This window comes from Lagopus muta, chromosome 1, assembly GCF_023343835.1.
Source record: "Lagopus muta isolate bLagMut1 chromosome 1, bLagMut1 primary, whole genome shotgun sequence".
In the NCBI taxonomy this organism is placed as follows: Eukaryota; Metazoa; Chordata; class Aves; order Galliformes; family Phasianidae; genus Lagopus; species Lagopus muta.
The window spans coordinates 11,940,721-11,960,102 of NC_064433.1; the positions used below are offsets into that span (position 1 = coordinate 11,940,721).

The 19,382-nt window shown below is 38.2% G+C and overlaps 1 protein-coding gene across 8 annotated transcripts in view; it reads left to right on the forward strand.

Moving 5' to 3' along the window:
• The window catches only part of MAGI2 (membrane associated guanylate kinase, WW and PDZ domain containing 2), a 719,944-nt gene that overhangs the window by 563,112 nt on the left and 137,450 nt on the right, over nt 1-19,382 (forward strand). For all 8 annotated transcript variants that reach the window (XM_048953502.1, XM_048953442.1, XM_048953458.1 and 5 more), the window contains 3 exons: nt 512-569; nt 7,881-8,002; nt 9,448-9,630. In XM_048953502.1, coding sequence (XP_048809459.1) covers nt 512-569; nt 7,881-8,002; nt 9,448-9,630 — 363 coding nt within the window. The remainder of the gene's footprint in view (nt 1-511; nt 570-7,880; nt 8,003-9,447; nt 9,631-19,382) is intronic.

A 19,382-nucleotide genomic window follows, 5' to 3' on the forward strand; every position in this document is an offset into this window, starting at 1 on the left:
GACAAACAGAACAAACCATTCCAGAGCATTCAGACATTCTTATACATAACTGACAGGAATTAAACTCTTCCTTTCTTCTAGACCAACATATCTAGGGTTCATTGGAAAGAAAAAAATAAAAGTTCAGAAAGCGAAGTGCTTGTGTGTGTCTATATGAGTGTTTGTGTGTCTATTTGGAAGAAAAAAAAAATCCCTCACTTCCTCTTGCAGTGATGTCATACAAGATATGCTACTGTTGTTGAGTGGCACAGCTGTTGGCACAGTAAAGTAGTTCAACTAAAATGTGTTTTTCTCAAGACTGAGATCTTTGTTTGCATGCCAGTTTTCTAGTTACTGCTACTTGTGGTCACCCTGGTGGGTGTTCAATGTTTGGCATTTGCTTTGGTGACTTTATCTGACCTCACTATCCAGTTATTTCCCTCAACATCCAGCAAAGATCTGCAATTTCACTATCAGAAATCGAAGCATTCTGTATTTCATTTACTGAAAGAGATAAATCTTTGTTTTTCAGAGCTTCCATATGGCTGGGAGAAAATTGATGATCCCATTTATGGCACTTATTATGTTGAGTAAGTTCCCAAGTTCAATATTAAGTTGCTGTTAATATGTCATAATATAATACTAGTATCCTCTGCAGTGCTTAGCTGGCAAGGCATGAGTGCAGTTACCGAATTTGGATACAAATGGGTACAAACACTGAATGTTAAACTAAAGGTATACCAGGAATTCTCAGTCATCAGTACAGTTAATGTGACCAAATATGTTCAATGTGTCTCAAATCAGTGACTCAGTCGTTCTGTTTCTCGAGGGTCTGATTTCAGTTGGAATTTGTAAAATAATGTATTAATTAAATAAATGTTGTACTTTTTCTGTAGATTTGGACATCCAGTGAGGTGCAGATCTTATTAGTCAATGAATAAAGCAAAGCATAATCAGTTTAGCTCATTTAAGACCACTTTCCTTTTCACAAATAAGATTTTCACACTCTGCATATAAAATTCTAGGTCTGTTATGTTTTATTTCACAACACAGTCCTTGCATTAATTTTTCATATTTTAGTTTCGTTGTGGAATATGGAACTCCTGTGTGTGAAGGGGAATAGAAAGCTTTTGCTTGAAGTAATAGAGAAAGCCTATTCCAGGTAGTTACTACATAAGATAGGTAAATCAGAGAGATGATTTTGTATGCTATTTAGCCTAACAGAGTCAATCAGATTTATGTGAGATTAATGTAGATTCAACTTGTGATATGTGCTCAGAGCAGTCAATTTTTATTCTCTTCTCTCCTATTAGCGTCTACTCTAAGTGCATAGATCACTACAAAAGTAATGCCATCTATTTATTTCTGTGGAAACAGATAAGAGAGCATAATAACACTATTTGATAGAGCAAATTCTCAGCTACAGAATGCACTTTTTTGATGTAGTCATTACCACTTGCTCTACATTTTCACCAGCAATGAGCAAGAGCCAGCGTGCCGCAGTCATGCAAATCTGCATGGCCATCTGGAATGTGGCTTGTCTTTCACATCCCTTTTGCCAGTGCTGAAATGCACCACCCACCCCTCACTGTGCTCACATCCACTGCCTGGTCTCCATAAATGTTCAGCAAATGCCAATGAAAGTCAGTGGGTGACATTTCTCCCACATAGAGGAATTCAGCTGCACACCTTTGCTTCATTCGCACTTCCATGCCAAACAGCGTTCTGTCAGACTGCCCCTCTGCTGCTGTCTGTCTCGCAGCAGCAAAATGTAACAGAACATCGGCAGGAAAGTTCAAGCTTTACTAACATACCACCAACATCCATCTATCCACCAAAATAATAAAATAGGAGGCATTACTTTTGGAGCAGCCCTCGTATATTGCAGGGGATGGAGAAAACCACAGCATTTTTACGGACTACTTGTTCTGAGAAAGGTCTATCCATTACTTCTATTTAATTGAAGAAGAGAGTCTTCACAGAGGATAGTGACCTGCCTAAATTTTCAGTTTCAGATCCTGGCACAAAGCAGTAAAATTATTCCTTTCAGACAGAATAGAAAATGTTTATTTGCATGTCACATCATTCCCTTTGTCTCTTGAATCCATACCAGTGCTTTGACTACAGGATCGCTCTGGACGTATGCTAGGACTGGAGATTTTCCAGACCATAGAATATGCAGCTGTTAACATGCACAGGGTAGAGCTGGATAGAGGGATCACAACAAGATCAGGTTTCAGAATGGTTTGAAGATGTGTCTGAGATTCACCTTTCTTCATCGCTGTAACAGCAGCTTTGCTAGTCCCCACGCAAAGCAAACAAACAAACAGAAACCATGTCTGGCCACTGCCACATTGAGTCCTGTCCCATTCTCCAAATGCAGTAGCATCCACTCTGCTGCTTTTTGCCCCCAGCTGAATCCCTGGTGCAAGAGCAGCAACCCCATCTGCTTTGCTGCTTGCCCAAGCCAGCTTAGTCATTATTCTCCTCTACCTAAAGGTAAGTCCTTAAGTAATGCCACCAAATTGTGCCTAAGATCCTTTATGAACCTCAGAGTAGTTAGTGGTTGGTGTTTATATATCTTTGCACATAACCTCCCTGAAGATTTCTGCACATACAGTTATAAGCTGCTGGGTGTATTCCACCTTGGCAGTTTTTACTGTATTTTGGTGAGTAAAAGGTGTTGTGCAACTTCTGTGTATTACTTACTGAGCCCCCCTTTGCTATTAGTGCAGCCCAAGGCATTGTGGCAGTGGTGAGACTCACACTTCCCCTGCATAAGGAGCAAGTATTCATCCCCATTTCATGTCCATCCACAGGTGAATAGACACAAGGTTCTCAACGCAGATGTTATCAAGCAATTACATATTTCAAGGCCGTTACTGCCAGGTTTCTTCATTCTACTGCAGATAAGATTTGTGGAAAGATATATAAAACCTACTTGTAGGCTCAGAGGATTTAAGAAGTGAAATAAATGTTCACAGGATTGCATTAAACCTGCAGCCATGCTAAGTTCATAAGGAATTTTATAGTCAGTAAAACACAGTTGTACTTTAATTTGCTGTCTGTGCTCAATACGTTTGAAACAAAAATTGCTTCCCATTTTTCATTCTAAAAAGTAGAAGTTACACCTTTTTTATTACCAGTATTCAATGGATTAGTTCATTTTTAACTAGATACAATCAGTTAACATTAAACTGTCTTAATTATGTCATAATAGTGGGGTAAATCATGGAAAGCGGTGTCATGAACTTTCTCACATTCAAATCCAGTTGAAGTTTATATGCAGGCCTTTAAAACTGTCAGTGAAGAAAGGGCTCGTATTCCCCTCACTGACTCATCTGTATCACATGGGAGGACTGTAAGGAAGGACAATGGAGCAGAGAGATTCAGGTTCACTTTATGTGAGTCAGCTATGCTCAGTTCCAGAACCTAAGACCAAGAGATAATGCGGAAAACAAGCAAGCAAACAAAAACAAAATAAAGAGGACATGCTGGCAAAGTTAACAAAGATTTATCATACCGTATTTGCAAATCCTGTTGAAAAATCAGGTCCCTGGTATAACTTCATCACATAAATCATGAATGAATGTAAGTTCAAGACACTATTAAAATTTTAATTTGGCTTGTTATGAAGATCTGAGCTTCATTTGTAAGGTGTAGACATCTCACATGAATGAGAAGTGTTTGGTATACCTTGGGTAACTTTCATGCAATTCTCTCTTAATTTATAAACTAAGAGCTAGCAGCACTTATCTGCACAAGGCTATGGAGAGAATATGGTTGTTAAAGTGCACTGGGTCTTTTCAGCATTCCAATTGACAAAAGATTATTTCCTCCTTTAAGGATGATTAACCACAACACAGAGTTCAATTTCCTGACACAGCCTCTGTAATAGAACAGCTAAATTGGCCATACAGGTATTTATTCTAGAAAACTGTATCACCTTAACTTACAATTTCTGACAACGTTCTGTTATTACTCAAGAAGAAAACCTTTCCAGAGTTTTTTTTGTTGTCATAAAATAGTAGCGACTGAAAAATGTGAATGTAAAGAAGACTCAGTAATAAATTATCCATCAGAATGTCTGTCTTGTAGGCATCTTGATCCTCAGAACTGCTTGGTGGGTTTTAACCACAAACTACTAATAAACAACGATCCATTGAAGTAGCTCAGGAGAAGAATAGGCAAAAATCCTTCTGCTGATACCTGGTGCTAACCATACTCCTCGTGACACAAAATTCACTATTTCAGTTTTGCAGCCCAAAACCAAACCCTATGGCTTGCATACTGTGGGCTAACATAGTACTGACTGCTCATTCTTCTGTGCAGGGAGATGATTGGGGTTCCTGGAGCCAGAAAGTGAGCAAAATGCAGCATGATTCTTCTCTGGAATTTTTTTATCTGCAATTTTATCTCCAGAATAGGATTTTTATCTTTAGATAAGGCTTTTACATTTAATATTCACAGTATAAAATATAGTTGAATCAGGACCCAAAAATTAGTTGTGAGAGGGGGCAGAGGGAGAAAAAAAAACCTGTTTACACAATTTGATGAGAAGTCTTATCCCACAGATGTGGATTAGGTACATTCCTCTAGGTAGGCAGTCCCCAGTCTTCCTTCTGAACCCCAGCTAGAAGAATAGCAGAGATGGGATTTTTAGGTAGGAAGAGTCCGAAATGAAATTTTCAAATCAGGAGAGAAATGCTCACCAAATTAGGTGCTGAGGGCAATGAGCAATACAACTAAACACCAAAGCACTTATTTGTAACCATCTCTAAAACTCACATTTAGATTGTCTTATCAAGGCCTACTTCAGTAATACCTATTTTGTATGCAGTTGAAGTACCCAGATGAAAGGCTAGAATGTCCTTCCTTTCAAGGAAAGTACTTAGCTTAATAACTTCATTCTCAGCTAAACTCATCAGTAGCAATTTTTCTGATTTAGCCATGGAGATGTAGAGCACTTAAAATTGCACGATAGGGAGGTGCTTCTTGTCTCATCAGTCTGGGAGCATATATCCAGTGTAACTGATAAAAAGGACTGATTTTCTGTGTAATTTTTTTTTTTTTTTTTTTTTTTTTTATTCTTATTGGGCCCAATATGTAACGCAGCTGTATGAATTTGATGGAATTTTCACAGTGTGTTTTTGAGATGGCACTCTACTATAAGACAGTCAAAATAGGGAAATAATTTGGAGTTAAGAATTACTGAGATTGCATCAACACCCTGAGGTGCCTCAAGTATCTCTGCTAGTCTTCCTGTCTGATATGTTAGAACAAAAAGGTCATATTCAAGATAGCTATTACAGAAAACATTTCTGTCTAAATATACTAAACCACAACTCCAGCTCCTACCAGAAACTGCTGAGAGGCAGCTGATAAGAAATTCTAGCTGTCGTGGCAGTATCACAGGAGCTGATTTTCCATGAGCCATTGACACATCCTGTATTAGGTAAAATCCCTCTTTTTTAATCACAGGACCATGTGTAAGTTTTGACTAGGGGCACTGGACTGTGACCTGCTGTTACAGCTAAGCTCTGATTATATTCTAAGGTCCTACATAAAAGCAGATGTATAATGTGATTTAGAATATCCATCACCTCTGCATCATATGAGACAAAAGTTACAGGAACCCCATGGTCTTCTGGAAGGGCAGCTGAGATAGGATATTTTAGACTAAACACTAAAACAGTGTTTGATCCCTTTGTTTGGACAACCAGCTCAATATCCTGTGTAGAAAACTTGTTTTCAGTCTTATCAAATGCCATCATGAAACAAGCTAGACTTTTATCCCATAAATGCTATTGGAAGCTGTTTCATAATTTCACACTTCTGCTTGAAAGAAGCCTAAAGATTTCATGACTGAAATCCTAACATTTTTAATATATACTACTATTTACTTCCAAATATATTCATAAAATGCAACCATATATGAGCATTCATTCCACTAGAATAAAAAAGCAGAACTGCTTTGGTGTTCTGTCATAGAATACTCTCTCTTTCACTGGTCTTCCTGTAAAAACCTTTGTTGTGGAGATCAGAACTTTATCCAGTATTTCACATGATGTTTCACAACTTCCTTTTGTAATGGCAAAAGTAGTATTTCCCTCATAGTACTGGAATACATCACATGATAAATAGTAGCATGATCATTTTCATGCTCATATTGGTATTTCAAAATTATCCTATGATCATTTAATGCATGTGAGTCTCGTCTTCCTTCATTTCTAACTAATGAAGTTTCTCTCCTGTCCATCATACATATCCAGGTTTGCAATAGACAAAGGTGATGAGAACTGACCCTGACAATTACAGAAAGGTCTAAAGCCTAGGAAAACAAAGCCTGCAATCTTAATCAGTCAGTATATGGAAGGAAAGAAACAAAAATAATCTTCTAATTTTGCAGTATAGTTTAATATTTATAAGAAAGCTATTAATCAAAATTTTACAGTACAAGTGATTTAGCTGCCCCTTGAATGAGAGAGAGCCATGTTAACAAAGTAGCAACTCCAGAATTTATAATATATTCTTCCTGTCATTAAATCAAAGTATCTTTTCATTGCATTAATCTTTGTTTTCCAAGAATAATACTCTCCCTTAGGACTTAACAACTTCCTTCAACTCCTTTTTTATATCAATTCCACTCATTTTGTTTGAAGTAATGTTAGGATCTGAATCCCGAGGGACCTGAGTAATGCTTAATGTTTGAGCATAAAAGGTCATCTCAAAATAAACAGAAGGAATTCAACCCATTTTGAGATCTCAGAAGTTCTCAGGTTGCCTCTGCAAGTGCTTAAAGCTGATGATCAGGATTGACTTTGCAGGAAAAAAAATAGTACAGAGTAGCTTAGTAAGAATAAATAAGGACTGATGTGTTTGAGATCTTATTTTGCATTGTGTATTTACTTCCCCAGAACACTATCTGCAGAGTAAAAATTCTTTTTAATTATGATCCTATCGTGACCCTATCTTCTAGAATTGTTCAATACTTCCTCCTAAATCCCCTTGACTTCTTCAGAAAAAGTGAGAAACATAGCAGAATTGTAGAACTATTTGTTAATTGGTAAAATATACACTTTAAGTTAAAGTATTAAAATCAAGGATAAGATTAGAGTAAGTAGTTAAGATAGTAGTTCCAAGCAAAATAAAGAAAATTAGTGATATAACAACAGATGTATTTCCTGACTTGCTGCAGGAAATGTAATGCTTTTTTTTGTTTTTTAAGATGAAAAAAGAAACAAAAAAAAAAAAAAAAAGGAAGGTGTACAACAGTAACTTATTCTATAGTTCATTATTTATGCATATAGTTTTAATTTACCATCTGACTTAGTTTCTGAAGCATCCTGTTTTTCTGTACATCTTAGCAGGTACATAACATAGAATTAAAAAAGAAATAATCCTCAGTTACTTTTCTATACTACATATATTTCTTTTTTAAGCAGTGATCATTAAAACCCTCTGTGTGCCAGGCTTTACCTTTTCTGTAAGTAATTTTATTTGCAGCTAATCAATAATAATGAAAAAATATTTGTTCAGTCCCTTTGAATCATGCACAGAACAATGTTTGTACTAAAGACATGAGAAACTGTTGTAACACGCTTCAGCAGTACTGCAATTTACCATGTAGTCCCATAGATCAAAACCATTTGCCTGTAGTAGAGTTCAGCATATTGAAATGATAAGGCACCTTCCAATGCTGTTCATTATTTTATGCGCATAGATTGTGCTTTTCTCATCCCCACCAAAATTATGCAGAGTATAAGGGACATGCTCAGGCCCATCGGGGTTTCATAACAGTTTCGCTATCTAACCACACACACCTAAGTCACATCCTACTGTGAAAATAATCATTTTCCCCAACTGAACCCAATTTTTAATCAAAACCAAATTTTTTCCAGCCACATAAATAGAAGAACACAATTTGAAAACCCTGTGCTAGAAGCAAAAAGGAAACTACAGCAGCATAACATGCCCAACGCAGAACTTGGAACAAAGCCTATGCAGGCCCAAGGTTTCCGAGGTACAGTACCATGTCAGCCTATCTTAGTTAAGATGAAAGATCCTGCTCTCCTGCTACGCGACAATGATTTTGTCCTAGTCTGATGGAAATAAGAGTGTTGCCAATTCTCACAATGTTATCACCTGCCTCCTAGCATTTTTCTCTCCTAAAAGTTGCAGCTCCTGGAGTTGCGGGACTCGTGAGACACCTAAGAAACTCTAACCTCCAGAGTCGCAGGAAAAAGAGAACAGTTGACCTTAGTGTTTCCTGAAGGCTGAAAACAAAGTGCACAATAAGAGCCCCAAAGTAATTTTCTAAATAAAATAATAACTTCTATTCTTGGGAATGCGTGACTCTCTCTTGAGCACCTGAGGTTGGCAACACTGAAATAATTAATTGTACTTTCTGTAAATTACCTTTAGTTTATATTTGGTATGTTTCCTAGCTAGCTCATCTAGCAGGCATCAATTAAGTTAAAAGCCTCAGCACTGCGCTGTAGGAGTTTACAGGAGTACAGCCTCGCCGTAATGTGAAAATTAATGTGCTTACAATAGGCTGTGTAAGCAGCAAAGAGACAAATGGTAGACTGGTAGAGACAAATAAACTTCAACATGAGGTTCCAGATGGAGAATGAGGCTTCTTCTCCTTTGTGATAGTAGGCAGCTCCTCATCAACCCTGCCTAGGCCCAAACTCGTCCGCCTGCTCCCCGTTCCGCAGCGGTCCCGCAGTGTGAGTGATCTGTCCCAGTGCTGGCGCAACCCCGTTGGGACACGCTGGCCGTACGGTATGTCCTGCCAGCCCCACTGCACTGCCCACTTAACCAGATGAATGGAAACCACCACCTTTGCACATTCCTCCTACCCTTCTCTACACAGCGAAGCATGGGAGCGAGGCAGCGGGAGGCTGCAGCCGCCCACACTGCACACCGGGCACGCGGCAAGGGGACGGGAAGGTGGCACCGCCATCACAGCGGTCAGACCTGGCACCAGTCCCATGTGCTTGGAGAGGAAAGATCACCGGATGTTTATCACTGTCTGTAACACGTGGAACGAGAAATACCGGGGATATTTCTCTTACTGCAAGTGAGAGGGAAATTGTGCAAAACTTTGTAGACATTCTTGATTTATAGTTTAGGGAAGAGGTTTTAAAATTGCCTCACGTATCATTTTTATTGTTGCAATTATTTTAGCTACACAGTATCCACTTCTAAATGTATTTCTAATATGAAAGAGTATAACTCCCCACTTATGGCTGATCTGCCATGGGTTAAAACACTTTTTAAGCTTTGTTTTAATATAAAAACTCACAATTTTATTTTTTTTTTTTCCTGGAATGCCTGCACTCTTTATTTCCTCTATTTTCATACGCTGTCACATGCTGCCAGCTGGTATTGTTATATGCTGTCCCTGCCATATTTTGACTAGATCAGAACTTTTGTCTTTCTTGTTTGTGTTGACTGATGTAGAAAAACCACTCTTCACCCGTGATGCATCACAGCTGAAGGGGACTTTCCTCAGCACCACTCTTAAGAAAAGCAACATGGGTTTTGGATTTACCATCATTGGTGGGGATGAGCCAGATGAGTTTCTTCAGGTGAAGAGTGTAATTCCTGATGGGCCTGCAGCACAAGATGGGAAAATGGAAACAGGTAATTAAGATGGTCCTTTTACATAAGAAATACAATGATTTGTGATTTCTGAGATTCACTCTGTCCATAAACGCATGCATTTTTCTATATCAGTTACTGTATAGATGCCTAACAGTTCCTCTGCAAGAAAAGATAAATCCTCAGATAGAAATTCCTCTTATTTTTTCTTAAATTGTCAGTAGCTCATATTTTCCTTTCCACACTATTTTAAGGGAACAAAGATCTCTCCGTTCTCCTACACTGAAATAGACTGAGAAATGCTCTCCATTCTACTACATGAAATCTGGTTATAATGTTCTTTGTTTTTTAGCCTGTATACTGAAGGGGAATTTCTGCATGGACAGGCAGAGAGAGCACAGTCTACTAAGGGAAAAATTCTGGCTTTAGAAAAGATAGCTTTGCAAAACAATCAAAGTCGAGTCTGATCCAACCTTGTTTTCATTAGAACATCAAAATGAGTTTTCAGTGTGACATATGGAGACGTAGGCATCTGTGGACTACTAATAAAGAATCTGTGAAAACTGAATGAAGAAAAGAAACTTCTGAAGAGATCTAAAGCTGCTATTAAGATCTGGATCACTACTGGAAATACTTTCATATCCACAGATTGATAAAAATTGCAAAATGCCTTAAATGTCTCTAGGGTCTATGCATGGATGAAGCATTTTTGAAGGAAGATGAAGTCAGTTTCCTAGTCAGCGATTATCTCCTGCAGGAGAATACAAATGACAGAACAATAGAATAAGTCGAAGGGTCCCCAGCCACCAACCTTCTGCTCAAAGTAGTGATAACTTTGAGGGTGGATAAAGTTTCATCCAATTTCATCCACAGGAGCATAGAGAATGCTGAAAGATAGAGATTCCACAGCTTTTGCTGGCTCCTGTCTTGCAACCGTTCTCAAGGTGAAGATTTTTCTTCATTTTATCTGATGTGGATTTCCACTGCTACAGCTGCTTACTGGAGACTGTCATCTTGCATCGACACAGCCCTGTCACTGTGCACAGTTTCTCTCAAGCAGTCCTTATTCTTCACATACTAGTTAGACTATGCATCAACATCAGAGCTTATATGTAATTTTCCATCCATTTCTCACTGACATGTTATAGAAGAAATAGTAGTTTGGGATTCACATTATCTTTGCAGAAAACCCAGTTCGTGGTGGCCAGAGTCACTGTGGAGATGCAGAGAATTTTCTAGCCTGGGACAGTTCACTGTGGATGGAGCAAAGCAGCAGAGAATGTTCCTTATATTCTGTTACAGGACAGGGAGCAAACATGTAAACACACATAAGCACAGATAATGTAGGTGGAATAGTCCCACATGATTCTTCTGGAAATTTCCTTTCATCCTTGTTCTGGTACTGCAAAGGAATAATTCAGACCATCATAGTTTATTGGAATAAATCCCCCTAATCTTTTTCTGTAGGAAACTGCAGGACTTTGCAAGTAGGAAGTGTGAAGGTAGTGAAAAGAATTATTTTTAAAACACTATAATTTGCCCAAAGTCTTGTATTACTGTTGGCATGATTGTTTCTGATGCCATATTAATGAATTAACAAGTAATTTATATTTTACAAATAATAAAATGTAAGAAAGAAGCAGAACATAGATTGTTTTTTGTTGGTTTTATTAAAAAAAAAAAAAAAGCAAAAACAGTCCACTGGCTTTTTAATTTTCAATTCTTCTTACTGTTTTAACTTCAACATGTAACTTGGTTGCCAAAGGCAAAATTAAAGTAGCAGATAAGCTTAGTAACATATCTTCATATCTCCTGATATTTTGTTATTACCTTATATGCTGCATGAGATATTTTCCCTGCTACTTGTAGTTTAGCATTCTCAGATGCAGCACCCAAATACCTGCAAGTGTGTCTGGTGTGGGGACTGGTTGTACAGAATTGTTCATACGGAGTACTTTACTATGGAAAAGAGAATGTCCTTACATCTTATTTAAATTCTGATGTTGAAATTCAATATAGATGTCCTTGATGTTCATTATGGTAGCCACAGACTGTAATGGGAATGCATGAGGGAAAAAATGAGCTTTGAAATGAATCTTAAAATAGATTTTTTTCCTGAGGTAATTAATTCATCTTAAGAATCCATGATAGAAATATACATTCAAATGTGCTCTATAATTATTTTAGTCTGTTATGTGCAAAGTTAAATCTCTGAATAAATTCTGTAGGCAGATGTCTTCATTTCTGTGAAGACTGACAGAGTTCTGTTGTAAAGTGATTAGAGAATCTCAGGCTAATGATTGTGGCATCTAGCATGGTTTCTGTGAATATTTGCAGTGATTCCTAAATATGATAATGAAAACAAAGAAAACTTATTTAAGGTCAGAATATTCTTAAAAGCTCTGTTCAGCCAAGTGATCGCATACTCAGTACTTTTCAAACTAACAATCAAACTATGATTTTCTACCTATTCAAACATGGTGCAATCTAATTAGCTGGAGATATGGCTGTCCAAGTCCTATTAACAATGTTTGTTGATAAAGCTCTTAAAATCCTATGTTTCAAAATGACTTGAGATTACAGATCTTTTGTTTTGTTAGGTAGACATCATTACATGATGAACAGAGATTTTAAATAGGTTTTAAACAGAGCTTTTGAAACAGATTTTATTTATTCTTTAGACACAAACGGTGTGTTGTGCAATTTATGTGCATTCCTGCTACAATCACAGTCACGGGAGGCTTTAATAAGCAATCAAAATATCGTATTGTGTCAGCAGGGTACCATAGTAAAAAGCTTGAGGACAATGGCTCTACAATCTGTGAAGTGACATGGATGTGAGGGATAACCACAGGTGCTGGTGTACCCATCTGTGCTATAACTCTGGACTCTTTCCCTTGCAAGGCTGATGCTCTTTTATTTTATTTCTTTCTTTATTTATTTTGTCAACTGGTAAACAAAAGGCTAATGTTTCAGACAGGCATCAGACATGATAAAACAGTCAGGAAAGACACATCTCCTGCACCTTACCAGATCCTGACTGTATGCTTGAAGACACCAGGTGTACTTACTCTAATTGTTAAAAAAAACAAACTCATAGAAGACTACTATTGTAAATTTTTAAATCATTTTACTTCTCTATCCAAAAGCTAGTTTAGTGTTCAGATTCAAGTACAGATACAAGAAGAGAAGGGTAAAGCTATGTAAGATTCATTCTGATCCTTTTAACCTGATGGCAACACGGTGATTTCACCAGCAAAACAAAACAATTTTGGATTTCATCACTTGGAACACGGAAGCTGCTGCCTGACAGACTTGTCATCACTGCATTGCCATGAAACAATTAATGCAGCAAGGCGAAGTGGGTGCACTGACATACAACATCGCTCAAAGCACAGTGCTAGGCATTAAGAGGTATTGCTATAGTTGCTGCAGGCCCACAGCAAACCTCACAAGCAAACTCAGAGGAGCCACGTCTCAATGGATACATCAGAAACAGACAAAATTACATTCTAGATCCTATTTGCCAGATGTTTTGGAGTTCCTGAGGGCTGTTATGCACTTGTGTAAATCTGGCATCTGTGATCTAATGGCTCTTAGAAAGGCGTCTACAGTATTACTAGGACAAGTTTTAGCATTTGGAGTTCAATCAAGCTGCTGGATATGAACATTACACCCCACAGTATCTCCATCTACCTCAAGACAGCCTAGGAGATGCTGATAACACATACTTTCCTGCAAGATTCCATTGTTTTATCTTGGCTGAAGCCTCACACTGCCAATAGAAAACTGTCTACATTTAAGGGGCTGCTGAATCCTGTTAAAATGTTGAGTGAAAGTCACTGGTGAAAGACTTCATGAACATGTAAAGATTTTTATACAGTGAATGATTTTGAATGACTGCCATTTTAAGGCAAACACAAAGTTAGGCCTGCGGCCGATTTAGATCAAAGATTAATCTGCAAAAGTGGAAACTCTCCTCCAATTCTCAAGGTGATTCAATGGGCTAGATAAACTGAAAGTCTCCTCCAATTGTCAAGGTGATTCAATGGACTAGATAAACTAAAACATTCATACATAACAGGCACAGGAAAGATTTTCACTAAGCACGTTTTCGTAAGCTTGAGTTCCTTTGGTAAAAGATTTGAGAAATGGCAATAGTGCACAAGTAACTAACTGGGTTTGCTGATGACCATTCTGACTAATAAATAGCAATGGTCGTTGCAGGATGAACTTCCCAGAAATGTATCCACATCTGTGATGAAGTCATACAGCTCAACAATTTGAATCAAGAATGGGAAATATTCTCTCTCATTTCATCAGCCAATCATACACTTGGCCATCTGCAAGATGCTAAATTATCTGTAACCAATGCAGACCAGCTTTTTTTTAGAATCTGTTCTCTCAGAAATTGTAGCTTTACTGTATTTGTTAATCTATTCAAGAAATAAAAAATAATAATAATACATTTGAGATAAGATTTAGCTAATACAAATATAAATGTCTACATGATAGGTGTCTACACCTACTGGTTAACACTGCCAGCAGGTTAAGTAATGTTAACCTACACCAGTAGGTCTAGACACTTGTGTAGATTTCTATATTTGTTAGCTATTCATCAGTGGAGAAAAATATCCACCTTTTGTATGACCATTTTTAGATGACTGTAGAGAGATGAAGTCTAGAAATTAGGTGATGTCTGTCTCACATATACTACTCCGAATTTCTGCTGCACTTGTGAGATATTCAAAGGGAATAAGCTCACTGTTAGAAATACTTGATGGAAAGATCGACAGCCTCGTTGATATCCGTGGGCCTATTATCAAGTTTTGTATCAATCTCCTATAGATAACGAATTCTTCAAGAATCTGAGGTTACTCTAAATACAAGCAAATTAGAGAGACTGTGCATACTTGTTGATCTACAAATTCACTAGTGTTCTTGTTCACTTGAATAAGCAAACGTGAAGTGATAACAGGGAGGTTGACCCTACAGTGTTCCTAATCTTGGGGAATAATTATCTAGTCATCATTCATGCATCTTTCTGCATCGTAACACTAATGGTTCACAACCTCTATAAAAATTACAGTACTCAAGAGAGAAGGAATTGAGTATGTCTGCAAAAAGCTCGAACTTATTACTGGTTTGTTTCCATTGTGTTTGTCCATTGTCAACTCAGATGAACAAGCCATTATCTCATCCATTATCTGATCAAGTGAGATTCAGACTGTCTAGTTACAGCAAAGAGGAAATGTTGAACTACATATGTATGAGGAATGCCTTATATGCAAATAAATAAATCTAAATTTAAAAAATGCGTATTTTGGCAGTCAACTAAGAAAATGAATGCTGTAGGTGAATATCATACAGGACTTACTGTATCATGACCACATGCTACAGTACCTATCTGCTTTTTCAAACAGATCAGATGCTGTCAGTCAAGATCCAAGTGACACTGACATTGTTCTCTTTTACAGTATTTCCTCCTCTAGCACCTAGCTGGTTTGTGTGATTGTCCTGTCAAGAAGCTCACTAGCAAGGAACTCAGTGAAGAACTGTTCACACGCATATGTAGGACTTCAGCAATACCAAAAGTTGTCTGGAATATAGTTAGCCCAGTTCCCTGACACTCTTTCACCAACTCACTCAGCAGCACCAGAAAGATTGGTGTCACAAATTAAGGCGTTGTTTTTTGAACACTAGTGTTCACTAGACTGTGTTGCTACTTGTATTTCTGAGGAAGGAGTGTCATCATTATTCCTATGAACAGGCTGAAATGCTGTTTTGGGATATAACAATGCCTCACCAAGTGTCAGTCTTGCAGATACAATCTTATGCCATGCAGCAAGTGTATGAGGTTGGAGCAATGTATACAAGTCATTTTGAGTTATCAGACTCCCCTGATTCAGCCTGGAGAAGGATAAGGGGAAACCTTTTCAATTCCATGAATACCTGGAAGGAGACTGCAGTGAAGATGGAGCCAGGCTCTTCATTGATGCCCAGTACCAAGGCAAGAGGCCACGGGCACAAACTGAAACACAGGTGGTACCATCTGAACAACAGGAATCACTTCTGTGCTGCATAGGTGCTAAATCTCCTGAAGCCACCTGGCCATGGCCTTGGTTGCCCTGCTGTGGGTGTCCCTGCTATGGCATGGTTGGGCCATAGGTGCCCAGAGGTCGCTGTCAACCTCAATCACTCTCTGTTTCTAGGATTCTATGATATTTTTCCCCAGAATAGCTTGCAAGTGTCATGTGACTAAAGCCAAAACAGTTCAAGATGTATGAGGGCTGCTCCAAAATTAATGTCTCCTATTTTATTATGTTGGTCCACTAAGTCAGAGTGGTATGGCAGAAGAGGTTGAACCTTCCCACTGATATTCCATTACATTTTGTTGCCATGAGACAGACAGCAGCGGAGGAGTAGTCTGACAAAATGGTGTCCTACAAGGAAGTATGTACAAAATAAAGGTGTGGAATTGAATGCCTCCATATGGAAAAAATTGGCACCCATTAACATTCATTGGTGCTTGCTGAAGGTTTATGGAGACCAGCCAATGAATGTGAGGACAGTGAGGTTATGGGTGCTGTGTTTCAGCAGTGCTGACAATGACGGTGGTACAGATTTCTAGGAGCATGGCATGCAGGCTCTTGTTCACTGATAGCAAAAATGCATAGATACTGGTAGCAGCTGTGTCGAAAAATAGTGTTTTGTAGCTGAAATTTTTTTCTATCAAATAGCATTTTTCTATTAATAGCATGGAATAAATTATCATGGAAATAAATAGGAGGCATTACTTACAGAGCAACTGTCACGGAGTTGACCAGATCAATCTATGTCCGTGACAGGGGCAACAGGCCTCTGCCCTCCCCCCCCCACCCCAGTCCCACAAAAATGGGAAGGAAGGAAGGAAGGGAGGAAAAGAGCAGCGGCAACAATCTATGGAGGAAAACTTATTTTACTATAATATTGGAATACAAGATAACACAATAGATACAATTTAATTGAAATTGAGATTAATAAATCAGACAAGATGAGAGAGAGAGAGTTCCCGGGACCGATTCAAACCTGAAAAGCTTGGAACAGCTAGGAAAGCACCCTCCAGCACCCACTGCAAGGCAGCAAGAGAGCGCGCCCTCCACCCGGAAGGGCCAGATCCCGTGACTGCTGTAATGTACAGGGATAGGTACTTGGAATTGGGGCAGTGACACTTTAATGCCCCGTACACTACATGATGTTTTGATGTGGAATACTGAAACCCAAAAAACAAAAAACATAGAACCATGACAGCAACCAACCTATGTGTATAGGCAAAATTAATTCTGACTTTTGAGGCAAATTAGCGTAGTGCTGCTAACTGGGAAGGGAAGGGAGCAAAAAAAACCCAAAAACGTTAATGTCAATATTAGCTAAATTTTAGAATATAAATGTTTGTATTCCTCTGCTTGCAGAAAAAAGCAGAAGTATGATCCAATTATACTTAAGAGATTTCAGTCCAAAAACAGATGAAAATGTCACAAACTTTCTATTTGATTTCACTTATTTACTCTGTCACTTCAGCTGGCGGAAGTGATATGACCTGCATTTTTGAATTCCAAATGGTGACAGTAAAAAAAATACTTGCATTAAGAATATTAATAGCAATAGGGCAACAATGCAGCAGAAAGATTTTCTTTTTTTGCAACCCCTTTCCCTTCCATATTTTAAAGTAAACAATTCATTGAACTCCATATATAAATAGAGAGCACTTAGGTTAATGGAATTTTGAATGATTGTTTTCTAACATTTTTTCATTATGCTTTTGTGTATTTCTGTTGCTTGCATAAACTTTCTACAGTGGTCACTGTAATATTGTGAACTTCTATTTAAAGTAGCCAAAGACCTGGGATAAAGCACCCACTTCCCTCACAAGGGTAATGAGTTCTAATCTTGATGAGGTTCCTATTACAGTGTTTTCTTCACATCTTTATTTTTGTTACTCACTAAATTTCAGGGTACTCTTTGAATGATAAGCAGAACAGGCACTAAAAAAATTCCTACCCATATTTCTTATACCACACTCTGTTACTGTCTAGGTCTGAGGGTTTTGTGTGCATCCTTCCAATTCCATTGGTTGGCTGGTGGGATATTCAGTCGTCTTGTTTTCTCCCTAAGGTGCAGAAAATCCACATGTCACTATCTGTTCTGCCTGATACAGAGCTAGAGCTTGAGTCCACGTTGCTTATCTGTCAAGCTACTCAGCATTCATTAAGCACTGCATACAAATCTTTCCTATTAAAACCATCCCACTTTGCATAAATATTCCTCAAGGTATGAAGAGAGCTATTGATTCTTTTTAGCTCTGTCATTTGGCTATTCCCCTTGAAGTTTTCAATTAAAATTGTTTATACAAACTGGAAGAGCAATTACAGCAGAACATCTAACTTGGATTTCAAAATGCTTCTGAGAAAGGACTGTATGTTCTTTAACTCATAAGAATAATTAGAAAAAAACAAATTCTTAAGAACTTCTTGTCCTCACTTACATGGTGTCTCACCTCATGCGATGATTTTATTTTCTCACTATTATGGGACTCAGTGGTACCTGTCTCTGTGTCTTGTTTTTTAGCTCAGAAGGGCTGTGCTCAATTGTTTCATCACCCAGCTTGTATTGGTAGTGTATGTTGCCTCAACCCAGGTGCAAGACCTTGCACTTGGCTTTGTTGAACCTCATGAAATTCACCTGGGCCCACTGCTCAAGCCTGTCTAGGTCGCTCTGGATGGCATTCCCTCCCTCTGGCATGTCATCCACACCCCACAGCTTGGCGTCATCAGCAGACTTGCTGAAGGTGCACTCTGCCCCGCTGCCAGTGTCATCGATGAAGATATTAAACAGTATCAATCCCAGCACTGACCCATATGGAACACCACTCCTCACTGATCTTTGAGCTATTAACCACCATTCTCTGGACTTGATCCTGCTGCTAGTTCTTCATCCATTGAGCAGTCCACCCATCAAATCCCTATCTTTCCAATTTGGAGAGAAGAATGTTGTAGGTTACTGTGTCAAAGGCCTTTCTGACAGCCAGATAGATGACATGAGTGACTCTTCCCTTGTCCATTGATACAGTTACACCACCATAAAAGGCCACCAGGTGCTATACCTTTAGCATAGAATGAGATCATAAAGAAATTAAGAAAGGTGGCAAAATAAAATACAAAATAGTAAAGGTAAAAAAAGCAGAAATTATGTTTGGAACATGAACACATCACAATATGCACAAACTCTGCCATGCACAAGATCAGAGTGTATGACAGTACTCAGAAGCCCATACATTTGTTCTTCATTCTGAGCTCCATCATACGAAATCTGCAGACTCTAGGTCGGACATTTTAGGTTGGTAGCTGATAAATACATTGTCATAATTCTGATATTTATTAGGACAGCCTTTAAGTTTTGGAAGTTGCCAGTTGAGTAAGCAGTGTGCAATGAACTCAGTGCCTGCCAAAAATGCTGCTGCTGCAGAAATAACTTCTCTCCTATCAAGTATAATTAACATCTGTCTCGCATGATTTGGCTATTTGTATGAACAGACAAAAATATACATTGAAAATAATAGTCATCATCATCTCATGTGCAGTTTCATTCAATAAATAATGACATCTTATTCCTTATAAAAAGAATAATCTTGGAGGGGAAAAAACTTCTTTCTGTATAAAGAGATGATGGGGAAAGTGAGATCATACTGCACTAATGAGGTTAATAACCTAGAACTGTATTTTTCAGTATCATCAGCCATTACACCTTCAATTTTC